This window comes from Anas platyrhynchos, chromosome 3 (assembly GCF_047663525.1).
Source record: "Anas platyrhynchos isolate ZD024472 breed Pekin duck chromosome 3, IASCAAS_PekinDuck_T2T, whole genome shotgun sequence".
Taxonomy (NCBI): domain Eukaryota; kingdom Metazoa; phylum Chordata; class Aves; order Anseriformes; family Anatidae; genus Anas; species Anas platyrhynchos.
The window spans coordinates 53,479,000-53,503,008 of record NC_092589.1 but is presented as its reverse complement, the minus strand read 5'-3'; the positions used below and the strand labels follow the sequence as shown (position 1 = coordinate 53,503,008).

At 44.4% G+C, this 24,009-nt stretch overlaps 1 protein-coding gene across 1 annotated transcript in view; it reads right to left on the bottom strand.

The window, feature by feature from the left end:
* PPP1R14C (protein phosphatase 1 regulatory inhibitor subunit 14C) overlaps positions 1-24,009 on the bottom strand; it is a 49,186-nt gene that overhangs the window by 4,137 nt on the left and 21,040 nt on the right. Inside the window, exons 2-3 of the mRNA XM_027454362.3 lie at positions 8,145-8,228; positions 6,743-6,775 (exon numbers count right to left, since the gene is read on the bottom strand). Coding sequence (XP_027310163.2) covers positions 6,743-6,775; positions 8,145-8,228 — 117 coding nt within the window. The remainder of the gene's footprint in view (positions 1-6,742; positions 6,776-8,144; positions 8,229-24,009) is intronic.

Genomic DNA, 24,009 nt, shown 5'->3' with positions numbered 1-24,009 from the left:
TCGGGATGGTTCTGATTTGCTTTAAGTATCAGTTTGCATCTGATGCTTGCACTGAGCCTGTGTTTATTCGTACATTTGTGCTCTGGTGCTTGTGCCTTTCTTGTTTTGTGGCCCTCCATTAGGGAAAAGCAGCATTCTGGAAAAGATGCACATTTTCCCTCTTGGAGGCAGATAAGAAGGCTTCACAACATTTTAATAAGCCTTCACTTTATAGCTAACTGAGTCAGCTTTATGACACACAGTAATACTCATTTATTTTCTTTAAACATCACTCAAAATTGCAGTTTTATTCCTTGTGGACATTTGGGTTGAAGCTTAATAGAAGGCTTAATACCCACATCTATCTCAACCTCATACACAAAACTCATTTTACACAGAGCATTTTCTTGAAATCCCCCCTAGGATTTGGGCTGAAGTTTAGCATCATGCGTTTGAAAGCTAATCATGCACCAATCTAAGTTAAAAGTAGTTGTGTAACACAGGTTGGATTATCTACTTATTAATACTTATTTGATTCTCATAGCTGGAAAACACTTAAAAATAACTCAGTTAAGGACTCAAGAACTCACAAACTATTCCTTTGAGGACTACAGCCAGAAATACACAGGGCACATCTGTACTTTTAATAGAATAAAAATCCAGTGCCAACAGTTTGGGCCTTGCTTAAAGGAAAAAAAAAAAAAGAAAAAAAAAAAAAGAAAAATGCACATAAATCTAGTTTAAATTCTTTTTACAGATTTTTGCAAGGAGATTACCTTTAAATACCATTTTGTTACAAGTATTGAGAGTCCTGCTAATTTGCAACACAAGATTGTTTCTAGAAGACGCATCTTTCTAATACTGAAGGCAAAGTCAAGAGAGAAGCAGAGACTAAATCCATACTTCATTTGAACTCATTTATATTCAGCCTTAGGCAGTTGTCTTCTCCCTTGCCTAATGCTTTTCCTAGAATCCAAGGCATTCAGTTCAGCCAAAGCATTCATCTAATGCAGAACAAAAAATAAGGAAGGCTGAATTATCATTTCACCTTTGCTTGCAAAGGGGAGGAAATCACTTCACCTCTCTGCTTTGGAGGTGTGATTCATTGTTTTAATGAGGTCACTTGACAGACAATGAATTCGAGGGTTACTATTCAAGTCTTCCAATTAATTCTGGAGACTAATTAGACTTTGTCTCTCCAGATTTCTCTCCCACAAACAGAACACATGTAATAGGACCAGGGCTTAAACTAAAATGAAGGGTGTCTCGTGCTCCTGCTTCACCAGAGCATGAAATGAATCCTCAACCAGCTTTGCTCCACAGCTTTACTTCCCTGCAGCCAACTCAAAAATCAAGATTTCCTTCACTGTTTGCCTGAGACTGTTTCCTGGAGAAACCCCAATCAGTTGAACGTACAAAGTTGTCATACTGGAGAGCACTCTACACAACAACTTGGGGAAGAAACTCAAGAATGCCATATGAATGGGGGAGTAAAGAGAAAAGGAAGAGGGAACCCTACTTCCAAACATCTTCCCATCCCCAAAGGCTCTCAAACCTTGAAACGGGGCCAGAAACTGTCTTTTATTAGCAGGAACTGGTGCAGCATCTCTGTGGCCTCACTGAACAATCCTACCAGCCAGCCCCACCAACACCATCAGTGCCCAGAGGACAATCCACAGCAGCTGAGTTTCTTGATGAGCCCTGAACAAGGCATTGACTATATAGGACAAAGCTTAGCTGTGGTCAGGACACACAGTCCAGTTACTCTCCAATTCAGCAGCACGTATGCAAGCACAGCTTATTGTCAAATCACCATTTGCCCCTCCATCCTTAAAATACTGCTATGGGTCTTTCTCAGGTGTGTTCAGGAGCACTTGCTGAAATGCAAACATGCAAATTTAATTCTCTCCAACGCTGTAGCACAATATAGGGCAGATCTCAGCAGCAGGCATATCAACAGTGTTAGTTCACTGAATTCAAAGTGGTCAAATGCATACACAGTAAAACGTTTTTCTAGAAGTGCTTGTCTGCATTGTTTTAAACATGCACATTTCTTAACTTTTTTCTTTACAAAATGCCCTATTTGGATTTAAGTAATATGGACGTACAATACAGTTACTGTTACTTCATAATTACCATCCATCAGCTGAGCTGCCATGAATGAGCTTCTAGGCTCCCCAGGCTGTACGGCTGTGCACTGCACAGAGGCTTTAGGACACTTCTTCAGTTTCTATTACTTAGAAAAGGCATCCCACGTACTGCTGCCTTGTGATTATTTAAATATCAGGACCAAAAAAATAGATGATCTTTCAGAACTTTAGAAGTACCATTTCAAAAGGGTTGCGTTTTCTATTCATCTCTGTATACTAAATACAAACATTATTTGAAGACATACCCAAAATAGTTTTAAAAACCACAGTGCTTGGACCATTATAAAAAGCTGCATCACAAGCCTGTCATTTGCTCCAACTAGAAGCTAAACTTGGGGAAACATACAGTTAAGCAAACGCTTCTCTACCTTTCTCAAAATTAAGTGTTGAAAGCTGCTACAATAGTCCAGACACTGAAGCAACCCTGCGTAGTGTATGGCTTAAAACTCTGACCAAATTTTTCTGAAAATATGCAGCAATTCAACACAGGGTTGTTTTTTTTTTTTGTTTGTTTGTTTGAAATAACATTGCAAATTCTATTAATTAAAAGTTCCCAGCAAAAGAACTTTCTTTTATGATGCTACTTCATCTCCTTTTTCTCCTCTTTGCACTGAGCAAAGAATTATACTAACGAGATGGTCTGGATAGATTTATTCCTGCCTGCCTCAGTGGAAGAGATCTTAGCCCATTCGCCCAAAGCTTGTATATTCCTATGAGAAAAGAAAGAAACAAAGAAACACCAAACTTTATTTATTGCATTCTCCTCAAACATTTCTGCAAACATTGTGTAGCTCAACCACAGCTTTGAGCCTGTATCCATTCCATTTCCCTCTCACAGCAGTTTGAAAGTCTCCTTATTTCTCCTGACATCACTTTGGCAGTCCCACCAGCAGATGCTTTAATTCACATCAAGCCACAAGAACTTCTGATGTTCTACAAAATCCAGTCTAAACAGGTTGACTTTGCTATTTAGCCAGCCTTCTTCGAAGTTTGTCTTGATAAAACCTCATTTATCTCATCTCCACAACAGTCTTCCTATTCTGAACAAGCCTATTCTCAAATACAAAACCCTATTGACAAAGCTACAGATTATACTTAAATTTCCTTGTTACGTTCACCACTAAGATTCGGAATTCCCTGGGACCTCTGATGAGTCTCTCCAGCACACAGACCTGATATAGGCACCTGAGAAAGGTCTGGGCGGGACTTTGCACAGGCAGTGCATGGCACAGAGAAGCACTGACTGCCCTGGCCACATGGACAGCACAAGAGGATGTCGCTGCTCCCTGCTCCTTTTCAACCACAGAAGTGCAGATCCAAGATTTGTTTATGATGCTGATTTTGCACATAGCATACCCTTTAGGTTTATGCAGTCCCAGAAATGAACTGCTGTCTTCTTGTAGCTTACGTGGCTTACATCAAGTTTCCATGACTTGTACTACTTTTGAACTGGGTATGGCAGCACCAGAAGGGAGAAGGGGAAGAGGAGAAGTACAGACTGTCTGAAGGAATGGAAACGTCTTTTTTTGTTCTTGTTTTTGTTTATTGTTCTGTTTGTAGAAACAGCCAAGTTGGAAAATGATGTCCAGACACTGTTTTTCGCGTCTGGCACATTTTACACAGTTAATGCCTATCACTGAATGACACCTCGGTTATAAGGCACATCAATCTTGATTAGCAGACCAAATCTTTGATATAAGGATCCTTAACGTAAACTTAACAGTACACAAAAAATCACACTGTGCACTTTCCTAATTAACTTTTTTTTTGCCTTGTTTGAGATTAAGCCACGCTTTATAGGAAGGTTCCCACATTAAATGTATTTCCATACAGATTAAAACAACAGCAGTAACTGCTACCTCAGGAAAGCTTTTAAAATGTTAGAGCACATGCAACAGCCTCGCCATAGTTCCTTGTTGTGGTTTAACCCCAGTATGCAGCTAAGCCCCACTCAGATGCTTCCTTTAGAAGGTTTCATTGCAGTTCCTCCTAAATTACTGTCAGCTATTGTCTTTGGTCAATTTATTACAGAGGCTGAGAACAGAGACTCAAAATTCCTGCCACCTTTCAAGAGACTTGGATAATTCTGTTTCTTCTGATGAAAACACAATCCAGCATACATGCATAAACTCCTCAGTTGTTCTTTGACCTTTAGTATAAGTGGAAGAAACTAAGCAAAACTGACTGAAGATATTGTTTATTTATTTATTACAGGCAGTATAAGAGCTTCAAGTTACTGAGTTTTCTGCCTGCACTATTCTTCCTTATGTTCTCAGTAGCAGAGACATCATACCACGTATTTTTTTCTCCTGTTAGGGCTTGCAGCCTTTTTCAAACTGCACATTTCTTGATGCTAAAACTGCTGGTGCACTTGATGGATTATATTTGATTGGTAAAGACAAATTCCATCAGCTCACATCTTTTCTCCATAAATTAATTACCTCAATCGTTCTCAAATGACAGCAAATAGGAAAGGATTGCAGATTTTCTAGAAGACTGTAGATCCTCATAAACCGAATTTAAGACGGCTTACAGGTTTTTCTTAGTCCACAGCTGGCAGGTGAAAAATCATTTATTTTTAAATGGCCTAAATTAGCAGTGATGTGGTATTATTGGGCTTATCATGCTACAGATGAAGAAGAAAAGCTGCTGTTTTGAAAACAGTCCCAGGGAACAAACCCAACTACCCTCACAGCAGACTGGATTAAGCACTTCTCTTAACTCGGCTATCTCAAAAGATTGTCAATGAAGATGGGTATTTTGCCAGGTAAGAGCTACCTCCATTCCACCAGCAGAGGACTAAAGAGACAAGTCAAAAGTACAGTATTAAAATCTCACCTTATTCCAGTGCCCTGAGGACAGTTTAGCACCAGCATACGTGTTCAGGATGTTGTTTCATGTGATCTGCCATGTAACTTAATTTACCTGCACTGCACAAATACTTTCCACAGTTCTGTAAGCAAGCTTTCCAGTGGAAAACTCACTAGCATCTGTCATGTATCCCTGCAAGAGCTCTGAATTTTGCCCTTGTATTGTGTCAAACTTTAGAGCTGAGAAATATATTACATGTTCAGCAAACTAGGAAGGAAGGTAATTGATTCTCTGCCTTCTCCATCGACCTTCAGCTAACAGAGGGCTGTAAGAGAGAGTACAGAAGTGGCTGCTAAATTCGTGGCAACCTGTTCCCTCCATCCACTCACCACCCCTACTTTCTCTCCCTGTCCTGTGACATGAATCATAGCAGGCTCCAAACGCAGTATCAGTTTACAGACCCACATCACAAAGAAAAAACAGGTTCTAAGCTGCTTTATGGAGAAGGCTGGAGGAGGCTGACAGGGGTTGTCTGCAGAGTAGCATAGCGAGACGCCTGGAGATTTGATATTTTGGTATAGCATCTTGATATTGGGAGATGCGTGTTACCTACTGTAAAGGAGCCACAGAACAGCAGAGACCATGTTATACAAGTGTCTCCAGGCGAGTCTTTCTGGGCCAGCTCCCTGCACTGTCAAAAAGCTATTACCAGCAACTGGAACAGCAATTCTGGACAACTTGCCCAATCCACCACAGGAATCAACAAAAATGAAAAGGCCCCAAAGAAAGTATCTGGGCGGCTGGGAAGTGTCTGTAACTGTTCCTCCTCCTGACAGTCTGACTGTCTTAAAAGCCCAGCTGTTTAACTGGCTACAATTACAGGCATTACAGCACTGCTTATCATGGGACAGGAACCACGCTGTACGACACCCTTGTTTCAAAAACCGCCAGCCTGGCTTCCAGTCACGCACAGCTGAAAGGCTACTGACTGGGGGATGCTTTAAGCCATCCACTCTATTAAATACTTTACAATGGCTGTTGGTCAGAGAGCACTGACTATAATAAATTGAAATGAGAAACAAACCAGCAGTCCAGACCTTGTTGTCTGCTTCATTACTCTAGTTATTGCACTTGGGTTTTTCTTTTTTTTATTTAATGAGCCCTAGTTTTTAAAAAATATTTACTCTTCCCAATAAACATGCATTACTAGATGAGAAATAGGCTATATTGGCACTGTACGTGTTAATAAATATTCAAGTTGAAAGTTGAATACTTTTGAATCCCACTAGTTCAGGTTGTCCCACCACTACTGAAGTCCACTCACAGAAGGAACTAGCTGAGAAGTGTATATACATAACAGTTTCCAAAACAAACAAGTTAAGTGCCAAAGGTGAAATTACGTGGTTTGAAATTGAAAGGCATGAAGTCTATCAAATAAAAATTTAATACAAACACAGTAGGTTTAGGGGGGAGGCGGGTTGACCATATGATAAAAATTGTGTTTAGTTCTCTTGTATCATAACAGCCCTAAGCATCAGCAAAGTCAATCAGGACATTACAGAAGACAACATTGGTACTTCAGCTGGTACAAACAGCAGTCCCACCACAGAGCTCAGTCCTGTTCCTACTGTAGTCAAATGAAAGGCATAAACATTCCCAGCAAATAAAGCCCCAAGGTCATCAGCTCCCCATGGCTATTGCTATATTAGCTTTATCATAACTAAAATCAAAACACATTTACTTTAACTTGAGCATAGCTATACTATCCACAGGTGAATAGAAATTAAGAAAAGTCTTTTTACCTCTGTTGGTTTGTAGCAATCTACAAGAGTTTCCTAGAAGCAAAAGACAAAAGCATTAGTTTCAATACAGAGCACCAGTGAACATAAACAACTCTACAGTAGGAAACCTGACAAGGGAGTGGGGAAAGAGGAAAGGAGCAAGAACCAGACACCACTGGATGAAGATGTTACCAAACACCGAGCATTGTAGCAACAATCACCTTTGCTCCCCAGGTAGACCAAAACAATTTGCAGCTGGAGAGAAATGATGGCTGCTTCCTCCAAGTTGTAAGTTACAAAATCCCCTCCTCCAAGACAGCTGGGGAGAGGAGAATCCAAGAACATTTCTCCCAGCAACATGCATGTGAAACTAGCTTTCTTTGAAAGCACCACAATATTTGCAATGCAGAAATACAGACATTAGGTAGGTCAGGCACTCCTGGCAGGGCAGCTGCAAGCTGCTAGTTTAAGCAGAAACAGCAAAGCTATTTATGAACGCTGAGTAAACAGCCTGGGGACATGCCCCACGGTTCTGTGGCTGGGCAGTAGGCACTGAGAAAAGCATGCTAATAGGCACTCCCAACAGAGATGTGCACCTAAGCACCAAGTTAGTGATTCCCTAGAAGTGGGCTGAAGTGCAAACCACTGCTCTGGTACAGGTTTCCTTCCTTTTATGCACATGGAAAGTTCATAAATGGATACCCTCACATGGGTTTCACATCTTAGCTGATATATATGCATCTCATTTAAGACAATTATGTCTTTTTTCCTCTTCACCTCATTCTTCCTTCCATTGACTTTTACCACAAGCAGGATTCAGAGAACTGGTTTGAACTGTACAAATTCAGCAGACAGGTTCTGAATGTCCCTACTAACTCCTGTTGCCGATCATCTCATCCTTTTGTCACATTTGTAAATGTGTTACTCCACGATAACTTGATGGGTTCCAATTTCTAGCTGGTACACCTACAGAAACAGTTTCCAGTATCCTGAGGACAAGGGAGAATTTGTGGTCTGTATGTGCACACATGCACATCGCTGCTGCTGCAGTCAAGCAGAGAAACTATCCGGTCATCACAACTGCCTCTCAACCACACTCATTTTATATACTTATTTCATATACATATTTTAAAGAAGAAAGAGGAGGAAATTGTAGGGCTTTCTAATCTGTCTTAGCATATCCCCCTATATTACTGGATCCTTTGAACCCTTATTTACTTCCATTATCACTTACCTTCCAGAAATATCTTATCCTAAGTGACTGTGATTACCTTCACACAGCCCAGTAGATTATGCTAAACTCAAAACTTGGAACCTCTCAGCTCTAATGCTACACTGACAGTGGATTCAATCACAACGAAGATATCAACCCAGGTGCATTAATTCAGCCGCATTCAGATTTAAAATTAGAAAATAATATTACCTGTAATTTGAGAGCTCTCTCCTCTTCATTGGCTGCGTCAAGAAGGTCATCAATGTCAATTTCTACATCTGGCATCTCTTCTTCCTGAAAAGGGAGAACTCCCAGTTAGTTCACAGAGATAGCCCTTAATTAACCTAAAAAGCAGCCTAATGATAGCACCCATCACCCAGTCTGCCTGGAGACAGACAGGAAGAAAATCAGTAAGGGCTGGTGGCTTGCTGCTTGTAATGGGCAGGCATTGGGCTTAACCCCAGCCATGCAGAAGGTGATGGCTCTTAAGAAACCCTTCCCCAAACGTGGGAGTTGTGTTACTGTGCCCAGCAGCACAAGTCAAGCTCTCCTCACAGCACTGGACAAGAGGATGAAAAGAGGAGAAGAGGTCAGGGAAGGGAAGTAGAAAAAAGCTGTGGCAAGCTACCAAATTGCTTTGAGAACATTCTGAAAACATTTGGTTACGCTACAGAAGGTCTCTCTTGCTCAAAGGTGGCTTACAAGGCTGATGATATACATGCCCCATCAGAGGAGCTCGGATTTCCAGTGCCTGCAGTGAAGCAAGAAGTCTAAGGCACAGAATATCCTACAAGTATTTTTAAGCCTCCTCCATCAATACACCTCTCCTTTTGCACCACCAGCACGCCAAGCGTGCTGTTTCCCAAGCCAGAGCTGCAGCCTCCTCTTTCTGAAGGACTCTTTTTGAGTTCTGGGATCCCCACGAGAATTCACTGTCCACAGATCTCACTGTTCATTGCATCTACAGCTCTGCAAAAAGCATTCTGCTGGCTGGTTTTTGCATTTCCTAACGACGAGAGGTGCCTAAAAATGGTACAGACAGGTACAAAACACCGCAGCCTCAGCACTGTGCTGCACACACCTCCTCACCAAGTGCCCAGTCCCACCTCACCGACAGCTCAGTGCCAGACACCGGCCCTGGGAGCCTGCCCTCCCCCAGCCCCGTGAGCACTGCTATCAGCTTGCTAGCACCGCATCGCCTCGGCACCTCCTGAGCAATGACAGGGACCTGGCAGCAGCCAAAGGGGAGGGTCACGAGTCACGAGGAAGCACCCAGACCGCTATCCATAGAGGCAGCTGCTCTCCTGAACCCCACAGATGCTTTTAAAGATCCCTTAAGGAAGCATTTTGACAAAAACACGGTAAACATCAAACTTCCAAACAATTTTACCACCTATGACATAGCATAACAGCTTCAATACCAGCCACTGGGGGTGATACCAGAACTAGTCCTCTACTAGGTAAAAAAAAAAAGAGTTCAAACAAAAGCAAGACATCAAACCAGCCTGAGTTATCTAATGAAGGTACAGTACCCCCACCGAAGTGCCAAACAACTGCTGCAATCAGAAGCTCCAGCTGAAGTGCCAGCAGGTTTGTCCGGGTGGGAAGAGTGGGGACACACCAAGGATGATTTGAAGTTCCCCGCTCCCCACCTTGGGAGGAAAACGTGCAGGAACACGACCGAGCAGACGTGCGGGCTGCTGGACGCAATGAATAAGCAAATATGAAGCACGTCCTATGCCCAATTAGCACGTTCGCTCTTTTGCAGCTTGTGTTTTAGTCAGGAGGGAAGTGTGGGCATTTGCTGAGATGAATCATAAAAAGTCCTAGCTACTGTAAGGCACTCTGGTAATGAGGGGATTTGAACAATGGGGGGAAGGGGAGAGAAAAGAAAGTTCCCGACCACAAAGGCATTTAGTAAAAGCAATCAGAACGGGAAGGGATAAAGATTAATCCACAACGGCGGAGCACGCACTTCGTCGCTTACTACCCCAACCCCATGCTAATTCCCGTATCACACCAAGAACCAGAAATTCACCACGCAGACAGCAAACCTCCTGAACGCTTTATCTGAGCAGCTTACTATAAATACTATTAAGGCAGGGAGTCTGGAGGTATCAGTAATACTGCAGACACCTATCAAAATACGCATCCATGGACCTGCACAAACACCGACCGTGCGTCTGTCTCCACCCAGACGAGCTGGCCAGCATGCTCAATTTTGGTCAGATTCACATTATGAACTCTTGCCTGCTGCATTCTGCCAAACTGGAATGATGTAGAAGGACAAGAGCGAGGGGGAAGTCCCTAGAAAGTATAAAAAGCTTTATTGTGATCACACTTCATTGAAGCTGAGAGCTCCTGGAAGATTAGTCTTAGTGGCCCCATGAGCGAGGAGCCCACCAGGACACCAAAGCTTGCTTAACACATCCAGCCAGCAGGCATTTATGGTCCCACGAACAGATGATACTCCAGATCCTTTTTTAAACCATTTTTAAGCACTGTTTTGACCACTGACACTTGAGTCCCATGGTTCCACCCTAGCCAGCAGCAGCCTCAGCTTCCTGGCTCAGGACCCTCCCAGGATCCCCAGCACACCTCCCCGAAACACATATTCACGGTAAGACTCCCGGTGCCTCCCCCATCCTGTAGGTAGCTGCCAGATCGCCTTCTCCAGGACCTGACCCTTCAGGTTCAGTGAGGATCTTCTGGCCCTCTCCCACCTGAAGGCCTCAGGTTCTTCTGCAAGGTTTCTAATCCTTCCTCCTCTGGCCGAGTATTTCCCATCCCTGACGCCCGTGCTATCCCCAGGGCTCCCCAGGGTCTGAGATGCTGCTGCACGTTATCTCCTCCTGGAAATGATGGCCTGGAAATGACAGTCACCCAGCCCTGAGTTAGCACCCACTGCTGTGTCAGCTGGGCTCACTTAAAAGCAGCCACCAGTCCACAGGGCAGCATTATCAGTAATTCCCTGAAGTTTTGGTGTAGGAGCTAGCACAGCTCTTCTGCATCAAGGAATGCCGTAACAGGAACAGTTTAGGAACACTTTAGGAACGGGGGGATGTAATTCTGTCCGATACACCGGCATTTGATTCAGTGGCACCATCTGTGATATGTTACACACATCTTCAACACTTCACAGCAGATTTAAACGCTGACACAAAGCCAAGCAGAGGGGGGCAAGCTTAAAAGGTAACTCCTGCTCCTATTTTTGGCTGAACAAACACAGGGGCATCATAAAAGCCTTTTTTCTCTTCTGAAACACTGAGCAGGCAGGAGCTCAGATTTTTACGTGTTGAGGTCAGCAGCCTGACCGCTGTAGTGGCAGAGGACAGGGAGAAGCAGTTGTCTCTCCTGGGTGCATGACTTTACCCATGGGATAAATGCAGCTGATCCTACCTCAAATAAGCAGCCAAATCCAGCTTAGATCAGGCAAGCCCGAAAGGGGCTGTGCATAGCAGAATGGGGGCGTTTCAAGGGGCTTCTCAGTGCCATAAGAAGAAACCACAAACAGCATACCAATGGGGGGCAGCCCCCTGAAAAGCTGAAAGAGGTACGGGGCTGGGGGTGCAAACACCCGCCATTTGAAGCAGCTGGGGGAGGGAGAGGATGGACACTCTCCGTTTAAGCACCTCTCCAGCCTGCTTTCACAATGTAGGCAGGACACGGGACACGAGCTGACTCCCACTTGAATATTCAGAAGTCCAAAAATATCACCAAAGTTAACTTTTGTGCTATTTAATGCAACTTAAATTCAACCTTGCATTGGGTGACAGACTCGTGGTTGCTTAAATTGCATGAATTCTTTGCAGGCAAAAGACCTTGGGGCACAGACATGCATTAATTAGTAAATAGCTGCGGCAGTTTGAGACATTAAAACCGTCCCAACTGTTTGCAATTTGGCCTCTGGCAGAGGTTGACACTACCCCAAAGAGCGGATGGAACAACAGGTGAGCACTCCCCAGCGAGGCCAACAAACAGGTCTGAGCCTCCCAAACCACGTAAGCCATGAGGCTGTGTTTTGCAAGAGGCACAGCACCAGCAGGTCTGAAATCCTTACAAGTATTTATTAATTGAACATGGATTTGAAGCTTTAACATTTCAGGGGCAATACCTGCTCTATGGTTAAACTTAAAAACCCAGCTCTCAAATTAGCCTGCTATTCCACAGCATCACTGCCCATATGCTCTATGTCATCTTCTCAACTGTATTGCTGGGAGATAATTAAACAGGTTTGCTTTTCACTTTAGATTTAAATTTGGGAAAATTGGAAGAAGCTTAGTGCAGCAAGGAAAGTTCAGCCACGGAGGCAGAGCCACCATTTGTACACTGAATTTGGAAGCAAACTCTTAGAAAGTACAGCAAGAGGCAGGTGAAGGAAAAGGGGGGAGAGACCATGTGTCTTAAAGTTTCAGGGAGAATAAATCAGGCTTTGCTCTTGGAGTTCTGGAGGGAGGCTGGTGTAAGCGTTTCAAATAATGAAGACCAAACTGGGAAACAGGACCAGTTCTGCTACAAGTATCCATTTAGTGTGTAAAAAGCAATTTCTGGTTTTTTAAGACTTCTGCTGGACATCAGTTAGCCCTAACCAAGTCCACCTGCAGGTATGGGTGGCACTGCCCCAGTGCAAGATAACAGCTTACACCGCAGGGTGATAAATAATGCTATGAATTACCGGGACTAGCAGGTGTTGGCTGTGTGAGTATCCTGGTGGGATTATGAGTAGTCTGCACCTAGTACAGGTGAGGGAGTGCTACCATCTAGTCCTGTGTGAAACACACAGGAAAAACCCATGCATTCCTTTTCTCAATGCATTCAAGTTGTCTTTGGGGACTTGTGAGCTGGGACGAAAGTAGATGAAATTGAGAACAAAAAGAGTAGTTTGAGTGGTCAGAAATTACAAATCTGTAATCAAACATAGGCATTTTGCACTTAAAGCTAATCCTGGCTAAATGGTGAGTAAAAAAAATATACAACAGCTAAAATGAAGCCATGTGCAACACACAACAGCTGCTAGTGTCTATCAAATGGTGTGAGGAATAGAAGATTATGAAGGGATGTTAACAACCACAAGAGAAGGTTCAGAAATGCCTGGGCTCAGCACACCAAATAGGATGAAGAACCTTCACAGCGGTTACATCAGACTACTAAGTGAGCATGTGTTGTCTCCAGTCCTAAAATTTTAACAGCAGTAATGTCAGAGCATGGTGATCTAATGACAGAACCTAATGACAGAACCTAAAGACAACGAGGTTGGAATTAGATTATCTTTAAGGTCCCCTCCAACCCAAACCATTCTGTGAACCATAATTTACCTATGGCACTGCCCCTATTTACAGAAACCTCCTGTGCTGAGCCTGCCTTCAAGCAGAACCTCACATGGATCAAGTGGAATAGCCAGAAGAGGGGCACTGAGTGCCCAGCAGTCAACGCAATGGCTTAAGCAAGTTGTTAATATGGTATGAATGGCTGCATGCAAGTTAGGGGCACAAGGGGTTATCGATAGGGTGGATCTGACCTACCCTTGGGTCCTGAAGCTAGCAGGACTGCCCAGGGCCTTGCAGACACACCACTAGAGGGAGGTAACACTTTACAAACACCCCAAGGGCCCATGAAGTTGCTGGCAGGGCATGAAAATGTCTCCTGAGACCTAGACTCTGTTCTCAGGTCTGGAGAACAGCGGTCTACTTTTGTCCTCAAGCACCCATTTGCCTCTGCTCCTGTTGTTAAATACTTAGTCCTCAACTTTTATTCTCATAGTTTGGGTCCTGGAAAATCCTACCTCCTCTGCTTCTGTTCGTTGGGGTGTTGCTTCTACCTGCTTCCCAAGTACCTCTTCTCCCCATCTGAGGGCCAGAGGAAGGACCAGTAGGGGCAGAGGAAGGAGCGAATCAGCTCCCAGGCCCTGTGACTGGAGCTCCCTGCCAAGAACAGCAAGAAGAGCCCAGCCGAGTTCCCTGTTTGGAAAGCTTGTTCATCCTTGGAGCCTACTGCCAAACTTTAACAAGTCAGGGCACAGGACAATTTTCTGTGAAAGAGAATGGGAGATGCTTGATTAAACTGAGAACACTTTCAGCAACCGGCCATGGGCATCTCTGACACAAAGCAAGCCTACTCCCTCCCATATTTCCAAGATAAGACATACTAGAGCTTCAACTAAGCTGTTGAAAGTGCTCACACAGTGCGGCAAAACACTGTTCGTTTTTTCCTCCTGACTTCAGCTCAACATCTTAAGTAACTGAACTCTTCCCTAAAAGTCTTTCCAAGCTATTCCATCTGAGGCAGGTACCTACCATTAATATTTTCAGCTCAGATGGTTTCAAGCTGGACAAGCTCAGCATTTTAGAAGTGTGTTTTCCAGTTGTTAAACCAAGGGCAATGCCAAAAGCAATGCTTACAAGGCTCTGCAAGGAGGAATCCACACATTGCTGTGAAGCCAAAGGGGAGCTTATGTAGGAATCACTAGTGCCTGAAAATAAAGAGGATATAACAGAAAGCTGTGGGAAAAGGCTATTTAGCTAGATGAGAAGGATGGGCAGACATGCCCAATGACAGTGTCTACGTAAGCAGGAACAGCTGGACCTGAGCTTGCTGTGCCCTATGTGCACAAACTGCATGGATGGCCCAGAAATTACAGCTGCATGTGTGTAGTTTTAGGACCAACCCAAAAAAATCTGTTGGCAGAGTGTTCACATTCAGGTGCCACAGTATATTAACATGGAAATCAGACTTCCAGACCAAAGCTCACGCACATCCAGCTGGCTCAGAGAATAAAGAGCTAGCTAAAGCCTGTCTGCATCTGCCAATTCACCCTATGGTTTTTTTAGCAGATAAGTGGGCAAAAAGCCTGAAGCTAAATTTAGGAAGGGCACATCTTTACCCAAGGAACTCCCAAAGAGAAGACTTGTTGGAGATCAATGTCTGAACCCAAGGAAGAAGGAGCACTTTCAGGTTCCCAGGTCTATAGTACACCCTAACAATATCCCAGCTCCGTATCAGTATGCAACCTAGATGTGTGTTGCCCCCAAAGACACGTGAGAAAAAGCACAGGATTACAAGTTGAAATGGATACCACAATGCTCCTTGGATGATTGGTTGAGCTTGTCCATCCCAGCACTTAGCCCTCACTGAAGCAGAGTGGTTAGAAATTCTTCCTTCTCCTTCCTCCCCTTCTCCCACCATGAGCAAATGCACCCTTTCCAGCACATCCACTTCAACATACAGAGACAGATTTGCAGAAATAACCTTATCTGAATTAAGTCAGTGATCAGACATTATCCCTAGTTAAAAAACACTAGCCCAGAATGCATCTGAAATAAATGGTCTCATTGGGCAAAATACACAAAACAGACAGAGGAGAGGGATCCTGTGAGAATGATTACTTAATGACTCTTTCAGATTTTGAATATTCAGGATCACTAATTCCTTACTGAAGAAAGAATCTAAAAAAACAGGGTAGCTGAGAAAGAACAATGTTAGCTGAGAAAGACACAGAGGGACAGACACAGAGCTGAAGATGTATAGGGGCAGCCTCTAAGTAGCTTGGCCTCCTCCATACCCACCCCCACAATCATTTCATGTTATGCAGGTGTATATAAAAACAGGTATACCAGTTTGAGAAATATGTTCCTTAAAGGCAAGAAAGAACCCAAGCTGGGATTTAACCAGCCTTGACAATGACAAATTTAGAGATGTACTCGAGAAGAAAAATTGCTAACCTTGGCAAGTGGTTTCAGGCTGTCACAACTAGATGACAGTCAAGGCTACCAACTGAGCACTGTGAGGAAAACAGGGACTTTCTGGGACCAGAATTTTTAGAATGCAAAGGGATGCAGTCATGCAACAGGGACGTGCTCTATACAAGTTATATCAGCTGAAAAAAACATCACATCATCCAGTACTCTCTTGCAAGCTGCTTGGCAAGGATAAAACATGAAGGTCACAGGTCTGGGGGTAGGTTTTGGGTGGTGTGAGGCATCATTCAGGTCGGAATGATGGCAAACAGGACAACCCCGGTATAAAGGTATCATCCTGGGCAAACCGGACACGCATCCTCTATGTGTTACTTACCAATAGCCAAGAACAGCTCTACCTTCCTTATTTACAAACAATTATAAAGAAAAAACATGGTGAAAATCAAATTTAAACAACATCTGGGAATCACTTAAGTATGAGGGGATCTTAATGTCTGTGTGTCTGCCAGGAGTTAGGTACAGCTGTAGTTTCAAAATTCAAATGGAAATGAAAGATATATTTGCAGGGCAATGGCTATACAGCACACGCAAAACATTTAAAATTCTGGTTGTGAACCTCATTAAACCAATTAACAACAACTGATATCTTCACCAAGCAGGGGAGGAGAGCCAACTCAAGCCAAGTTCTTCCGTCTCATTATCCAAGCTGGCTCTGTCCCTTCCCTCCGCCACTGCACGCGGCTGTTGTTTGTTTTGAGCTAGCACTGCCACAGATTGTCCTCTCCTCCTGGGCCTCAAGTGACTGCGGAGCTGACAAACTGGGCAGATGCTATTCCAATCACAAGTTCTATCCAAAGAGCCAGCACCTCTAAAGCGACACCCCGCAGCCCACATTTTTATTATAATATAGAGCACCAGTATACCGAAATAGCAACACCACAACCCTGGTGCTTCAGTGATGCAAAAAGAAGCAACTCAGTTGTGCTCTCGCTTCAACTGGAGTTGCCCCTGTCAGTGTGGGGGGATCACGGTTACGGGCAGAGGTATGAATAACATCCCTCAATGCAATTCCTATGAAAGCTCCCTTTATGGGCAAGCCTCTGTGAAAGAGGATAGGGAAAGGACCTCCACATCCTGAGCAAGGCCTCTCGCCCCCATGCAGCCTCCCTGAATATCTTCACCCTCCCCCAGAAAACAAGCCGGCCTGCATTGACACCGCGCACAGCAGCAGCTGCTGCCTTTATGGATGCCATTGCAGTTTTGCCTTCCTTTCGATGAAAGGGCAAGAGGGCAAAAAGACAGTGGGAATGCACCATGGTTTCCTCTGGACAAAGTCCTTATCTAGGCTACAGGCTGCCCAAAAGCTAAATTTAAGTCAGCTGCTTAGGTGCCACCTCAGAACACGGTTAGCACGTACACCACGTTACCCTGTGCAAGGGGTACAGGAGATGTAAGATGGCTGCCAGTCCCCGCAGCGCCTCACAGGCCAGCTGGAAGAGGGGAAGAGGAGGCCGAGCATGGCCAGACAAGCACAAGTACCGCCAAGCCATTCACCCAAGTGAAGGGAGGCAGGGCCAGTTTCAGAGGAGAGCTCGTAACATAGAGGCTGTGCAGCTACAGAATTTCAGAAGTGGCGCCACACGAAGTACGGCCGCTCTGCCATGCCTGCGCTCTGACACACCGCCGGCAGGTGCTGCATGGCACGTCTAAACTCCCCCTGTGCCACCCAGCTGTGCCGACACAAGGCGTGTTATCTCTATGCAGGCTTACCTACACCCAAATGGAGGTCAGGGTGTGTGTGACAGGGGCTCTCTTTAATCAGTAATGGTTAATGAGCCATCCAAATTCAATCTATACTTCAGCATCAGTGTGACTGCCACTGTCAGGGACACTTCTGTGTTTATGCAGACCATATGAGGGAATGTGGTGGTGACCTCAGCCAAAAACCTTGTCTGCATAAGAAGAAACCTTGGTCCCCTCTTTCTGCAGTTCTCTTTTCCGCTTGCTAGCAGGGCCACAAAGCTGCTTTTGAGAGAATAATGTGCTAAGAGAGCTAAACTGGAGTTTTATTGCACTTCAAACTCTGCCATTTCAGCTGAGGCTGGGCTTGTCTAGCAGACACACTGCCTACTGTTGGTCGCTACCACACCTGTCAAGTTTTCTTGGCTGGGAGGAAGGCTTTCTGTTCTCCTTCAGAAGGCCGTGCCTTTTTACTTATATGCCCTCGCAGCCGGCACGGGCTGGCTGCCACATTTCGCTGGCTGCCTTCTCCCGTCAGCAGCAGGGAGGTAGCTCTGCACGGATGGATGCAGCCGGCAATTCCATAAACAGCACTGGAGGCTTCTGCAGGCACCTCAGCCAGCGAGGATAAATAACAGACCCTTTCACTCTTCCTCTCACCGATTCTGTTGAAGGCTTTTTCCCTCCCAGATTTTTTGTTTAACTGTACGAGAGCTAAGGAAGTAATTTGCAAAGAATCAACAGGAGTAACCTTCCTCTAATTAGCTGCCAAAGGGGCTTTTGTAAAAGAATAAAATGCATACATACACTACGCAGATTTTTTCAGCAAATGAATTTCTTAGTATTTTGTGTTTTAAGAACAAGTTTTCAAAAGAGTTCATTATATAGGTGACTGAAAACACTTATCCTGGGCCTTGGACTTGCTATTTTTAGTTTGGCATTTCTCCCTTTCTTGAACGGGTGACTGAAACACTAGTCAGGGGTCACACACTTACAGTACTGACTCTGGTCTGTCCATACACAGTAGCTCTTGTATGAGCAGCTGTTTAGGAAGCACTTGCTCAGATCTGCCACAAAACATCCAACAGTGAGAAACCAAAATAGGTTCTGACTTGGAACAGAACAGCTTCTGGGAATCCCAAACTGGCCAAAACCACAGTTTGGCAAGCCTTGCTTGGTTCGTGGCCCTATCAGTCACTCAAATACTTACATCGGTTAATTCAGAAAATGGAAGTCAAGTGAAAATTGTGACAGCCCTTGAAAATCAGATTATTTTAACTATGTCAGTGATGCAGCTGCCCAGTACAACAGAAACGTGGCAACTTCTCTTGAGCAGGCAGAATTCCTCATTGTGCTTTCCTCTCCCGGCAGGGAAATCTTTGCCTGGTCTACAAGGAAAAGTCATTGCGATGCCAATGGAGATGCAGCAGCTAAGTTAGATAAAAACACCTTTTCCCAACATTTCTCTACAGAAAGAAGAGCACAAGACAGTAAGAAACGCAAAAGGAAAGCTCAGTTTTATTCTCTCTTGCCAATTTAATAAAAGTCTCATCTGAAAAGTTGGTATCAAGGAAAAACAGAAAAAGTGACCAAGCACTGAAAGGTGAAAATTGAACATAAAAGTTCATACTACGTTCTCTGCACACTACTGGTAAGGGTGTATTAATTCCTTTCAAAATGGAGATTTTCAATGGAGGCATTCAGTTTATTTCTTGAACAGAAGCATTGTTTTCCCAACTGCTATGTTAACTGAGATTTCTGTCTTGCAGCATCACCCCTCCTACACTCTTGCAAAAAACACCGTTTCCCTGCTTGACATATCTGCTCACTGGTCCTATATGTCATCTCATCCAATTTTAATTGAAGTCTAATTGCCAGTATGTTTTAGCCCAGTTCTTTTTCCAAAATTCTGTCATTACACTCAAATACAGCAAGTTTGGAAGGAATTTAAGCTTAAGACTTTATTGTAGGATACCTCCATTTAAATGCTCTAAGAAGCCTGATAAAAATGTCTTCCCATTCATTTATTTTCAAGTACACACATTCAATCTTTTCTGAGACTCTCTGAAAAACAGGTTTGTAAGGAGACACTGTATTTCTATATTAAGGGCACTTCCTTGAGACGACTGCAAAGAATCACTAAAAGAAAACCTTCCATAAAATCCTTCTAAGCTCCAGTTCCTCCCACTTTCTTCTACCCAGCTGACCATGGAGCCCCCTCCATCCCTACGGGACTGCTTACAAGTCCTGAGAGAAGTGAGCTTTTGCTCACTGCTGAGGAATCATACTCTGAACGACCAGCCTTATAAAGGGTTACGCTACTGTTTGCAGGATCCTGCCATCTTGAAAATGCACAGGGAGCAAGTATCATCTGTCAGAGTCAGCAGATAATCTGCAGCAACTGTTTCAAGAACGGATCCCAGTCTCACTGCCTTCCAAGGTACCCTGCAGCATCACCACCTCCCATTTCAGCTCCCAGGATCCTTAAATAAGGCACTTTTTCAGCTGAATTCCCACTTTGCTGTGGTCAGCCTAAAAGTTTGTTCTCTTTCTGCTTCTACTCCAAGATTTATCTATTTTAAGCCGCAAACATCACAAAGATATGTTATGATATTTTCCTCTATTTTTCGCAGAGACACAAACATGCAAAGTCAGGACTTGTCAATGATCTCTAATCATCTGTGTTGCTGGAAATGGTCAGAGACCAAAGAAAAATGTGTGTTTCTGTTACTGGCAGCATTCCAGAAGAATTAAGAGTTATGGATGATAGGGATATCTTTATTCCTTTGAGGAAAGAAGGCTTTGTGGTTCTATAACCATAGCCTGAAGAGTCAATTAAGGCATACTGAAGGAGCAAAGTATAACATAGGGCAAGATATTTGTTGTTTTGGCTTGGTATAAAAGTAAAAAATGAAGTCATTCTGAAGTGTCTAATTTACTCACAGCTTTACTTGTTTACTTGTGAAATGCTAAAGCCCCATCATCTTCCAGGACATGCTAACTTGCCTGCAGGAAACACATGGCAGACCTTTTCACATTGGGTAACAGAAACTTGTGGTGGGCTACCTAATCATGACAGGGTGAGCAAGCCCAACACAGAATCTGCCAAAGCGCTGAGGTGTCCCCCTGCTCGTCGGACACACAGGCAGGAGATATTTCCAGCACAGCCGCAGAAATCCCAGATGCTGGTGCAACAGCTGCGAGCCCTCACAAACCACCGTAGCTGAAAGATGATGCAGGCAAACAGCAAGCCCAGCACTGCCGAGGGCCTTAAAATAAAATGAATTTACAGGCTGGCAATACCGAGAGCGAAGAAATTGTGGTTGGGCGGAGCCGAAGGAAAAGATGCCCAACAGGCTGCTGAGGGAGGAACACAGCTAAATGTTGTTAGTAGCAACCCCCCACATACATGCTAAAGAAAACAACTACTAAAAGTGTTTCCTATGACTGAAATACAGCTCCAGGCAAGGGCTATTTTTAAAAAGCTACATCAAGCCCAGCCCTTCTTTACCAAGCTGGTGCCCTGGCAGAAGTGCTATAATCCTCAGGTTTTCAAGCTAACAAAAGAGCAGTACTCTACTCTTAAACATGCTAATTAATACTGTACGTTTAAAAAAAAAAGTGGGGAGGAGAAGAAGGTTTAAAGGGGAATGCAATTTTCTCAAGTGTGCTCTAAATGCCGGAAGGAGCACCCTCAATTAAGAGGGATCCCAAAGCTTCAGCACTTCCCAGGAAGGAGAGAACTCACATGCACGCTCGAGATCCCATTTCTCAAAGAGCTTCCTGCTTCTGTCAGGATAACAGACAGCAGGACTGCCTGGGGTACAAAGCACTGGTGTAAATCAAAGACCCTCTGCAACTCCTGAAGGCAAAATGCAGTCAGAGGGATGCTCCTGGTCAGAATCGAGATCCCTGAGGCCAAAACAAGGAGGTGTTCAGCAGGGGCTTTGTCTGTGGCTGACTAAACACAGCTTTTCAGACAGAATCCCAACCAGTACAGCAGTCTTTCAGTTTTCTCCTACAGTTATTTACCTACTCTGCAAAGCATTTCCAGCAGCTCTGGTATATTAAACATATAGCCAAACAGTAGCTTCATTCAGTCTGACGGTGTGCTGAATTGCCATACTATTTCATGTTATGCCATCCCACAGCACACTATACACACAGCCTACACGTATACACACCAGTCCTTCAGAAGCCTATTAACAGACCACAAATATGTGCCTCCACACGTCTATGTATGAACAGTTACCTGTTGTTACAGCAAGGTACCAGCAGAAAAAGAATCTGCACACAGACTCTGCAATGAAAGTGCGCGTGGCAAAGCCTTGGAGGAGCTTGCTGCTTGCCACAGCACGGCAGAGCACACTAACGAGCCATCTGCTCATCACAGCAAGCTAGGCAGGATTCAGCTTCTAGCTGCAGAGACTCTACCTACAGCATGTTCTTCGATCACGCAGACAGTTGTTGGGTATTGCCAAAATCTTGCCACAGCCGTTCCAGAGAATATGTTGTGTGTCTCTGCGACCAGCACAGTCTGGATTCGAGATCTGCCTTCCCAAGGGGCCATGCCTTTAAGCAGAATTAGCTACGCCACCAGGCAGCCCAGAGTCAGGTTCCTTACACTAGATTTGCAGGCATGACCAAGCTTCGAACCTCTGCTCTCACCTCAGAGAAGGGCACACTGAATTTCCAGAAGCACCACCACTGAAGAACATGAAATCTGTTCTTCTCAGAAGAGATACTGGCTCTTAAAAAAAGAGGCAAGGACAACATTTCTCTTTAGTCCTGTGCAGGCAAGATGACAAGTCTTCCAGCCTCTCCCCCCTCCCCTTGCTATGTTCCTGGCCTTCAAACAGGGAAATTATGGAACAGCTGTTGCTTTTGCCAGCTTTGTGAGAGGCAAAGAGCAGCAGTCAGAAGGAGCAGCGGGGGGACAAGACTGTAATATACTCCGTGTCCCATCTGTTGGGAGTGGGTAACAGAAGACAGCGGGCGAGGAGGGAAATAGTGACTCCGACGTACAGCCCAACACCTCTTGTCTCCCCACTTATCTTATGTTCCCTGGCTCCATATCCAGCAACTGCAGCAAAGGAAAGGACAAAGTTAAATGCGTAATATCAATCAGTTTAGTATCCTGATAGCGTTCGCAAGTAAGTTGTTTAATTAATACACTCTGCAGTCAGTGTTTTGGCTTACTTGTACTCTGCCATGTGGCAAACTAGACAAAGCAGATGGTCAATAAGCTCTGTTAAACTGTCAGGGCCAGCTATTATAAAGAGACACAAAACAGCTCTCTGATAGTTCCAAAATTTTTAAGCTAAGTCTCAGCAATCTCAGTTTCACTCCTCCTCCTAGAAATGCTGGCATCAAAAGAATAAAGATTAAACTAATAACTTTCCCAAGCTCAGAGCTCTCCAGGCTCCATCCTAAAAGATGCTCAAATTCATTAAAAAGCACGGAAATGTGAGAATAGCCAGTATCATCTGCAGCACGCTGAGACACCATTGATTTGTGAAATCAGCTGTTTTGCATCTTAAAAAATAATAAGTAAGCATAACACTTAAGTTTAGAGAGCTAGGCTAAAAGTCAAATATTAATCCCTCTGCCTCTGAATGTCAAGCAGGGAGACCAGCACAGCATGAGCCTTATTGAAAAGCACGAACAGGTTGACAACGCAAATTTCAAACTACTTGCTGCTCTTCACCAGAACAAGTTGTTGTCACACTTAAACTCTGAAACAAACCTCAGACACTCCACCTCTCGTGTACCTCCAGGTAGCACTTCGATCCTCACAACACAGACAGATGCTCTTGAAAAATAACCAGAGTTGAAGTCTGGTTCAGCAGGGAGCAGCAGCTTTGTCAGGCCGGAGCAGAAGGGATCAGGCAGGGCACGGCACTATGCCTGGTTTTACTCTGCTGAAACCCATCCGTGCCTGCTGCAGTGGTTTCCCTGCCTGCTAACCCAGAGCCACACACGTGGAGGCCTTGTTCTGAGGCACCTGCAGAGACAAGCGCTCACATTTTGACAGCAGCGTGCCTTCCCCTCCCCTCCCCTGCCACTAACCACGAGGGCAGGCTTTCCTGCGAGGCCTTCAGGTGCTACAGGTCAACTCCTGCATCTCACCCCAGGAAAAAAGCAGCGTGCACTGTTATAACAGCCCTGATCCCAGCTGCAACAAACTCAACCAGCAAAACACGACGCGTAGGCAGCCCTGGGGCTCCACAGAGCTGCCCTGAAGTGAAGCATCAAGTAAGGAGACTGGTATTTCTGTAGTGCCCGAGCAAGATAAGCTGCCATTTATCTGAAGAATGTTCTGCTTCCCCACATTAAAGCGGCTGAACCTCCACACCGGGAGTCTCAGAGCAACAAGGTTTTAAAGGTTTTGAGTCCAGTTCTCTGTAAACCACCATGAGAAGTTCAAATGTGTATTTCAGGCACATGAACTGTGTCTTTCAGGCACTGTCTTACAGTCACCGTCACCAGACCCCTCAGCAGCACCTTTTCAGGAAGGACTAATTCTCATTTATGTTCCTAACTAAGCTCCTGTCACAGTAGGGCTCTAATATTAGCTGCTTGGTCTGACAAAAGCTCCTGCAGCGGCCACCAAAGTCATTATAATCACGGGGAGTTTGCAA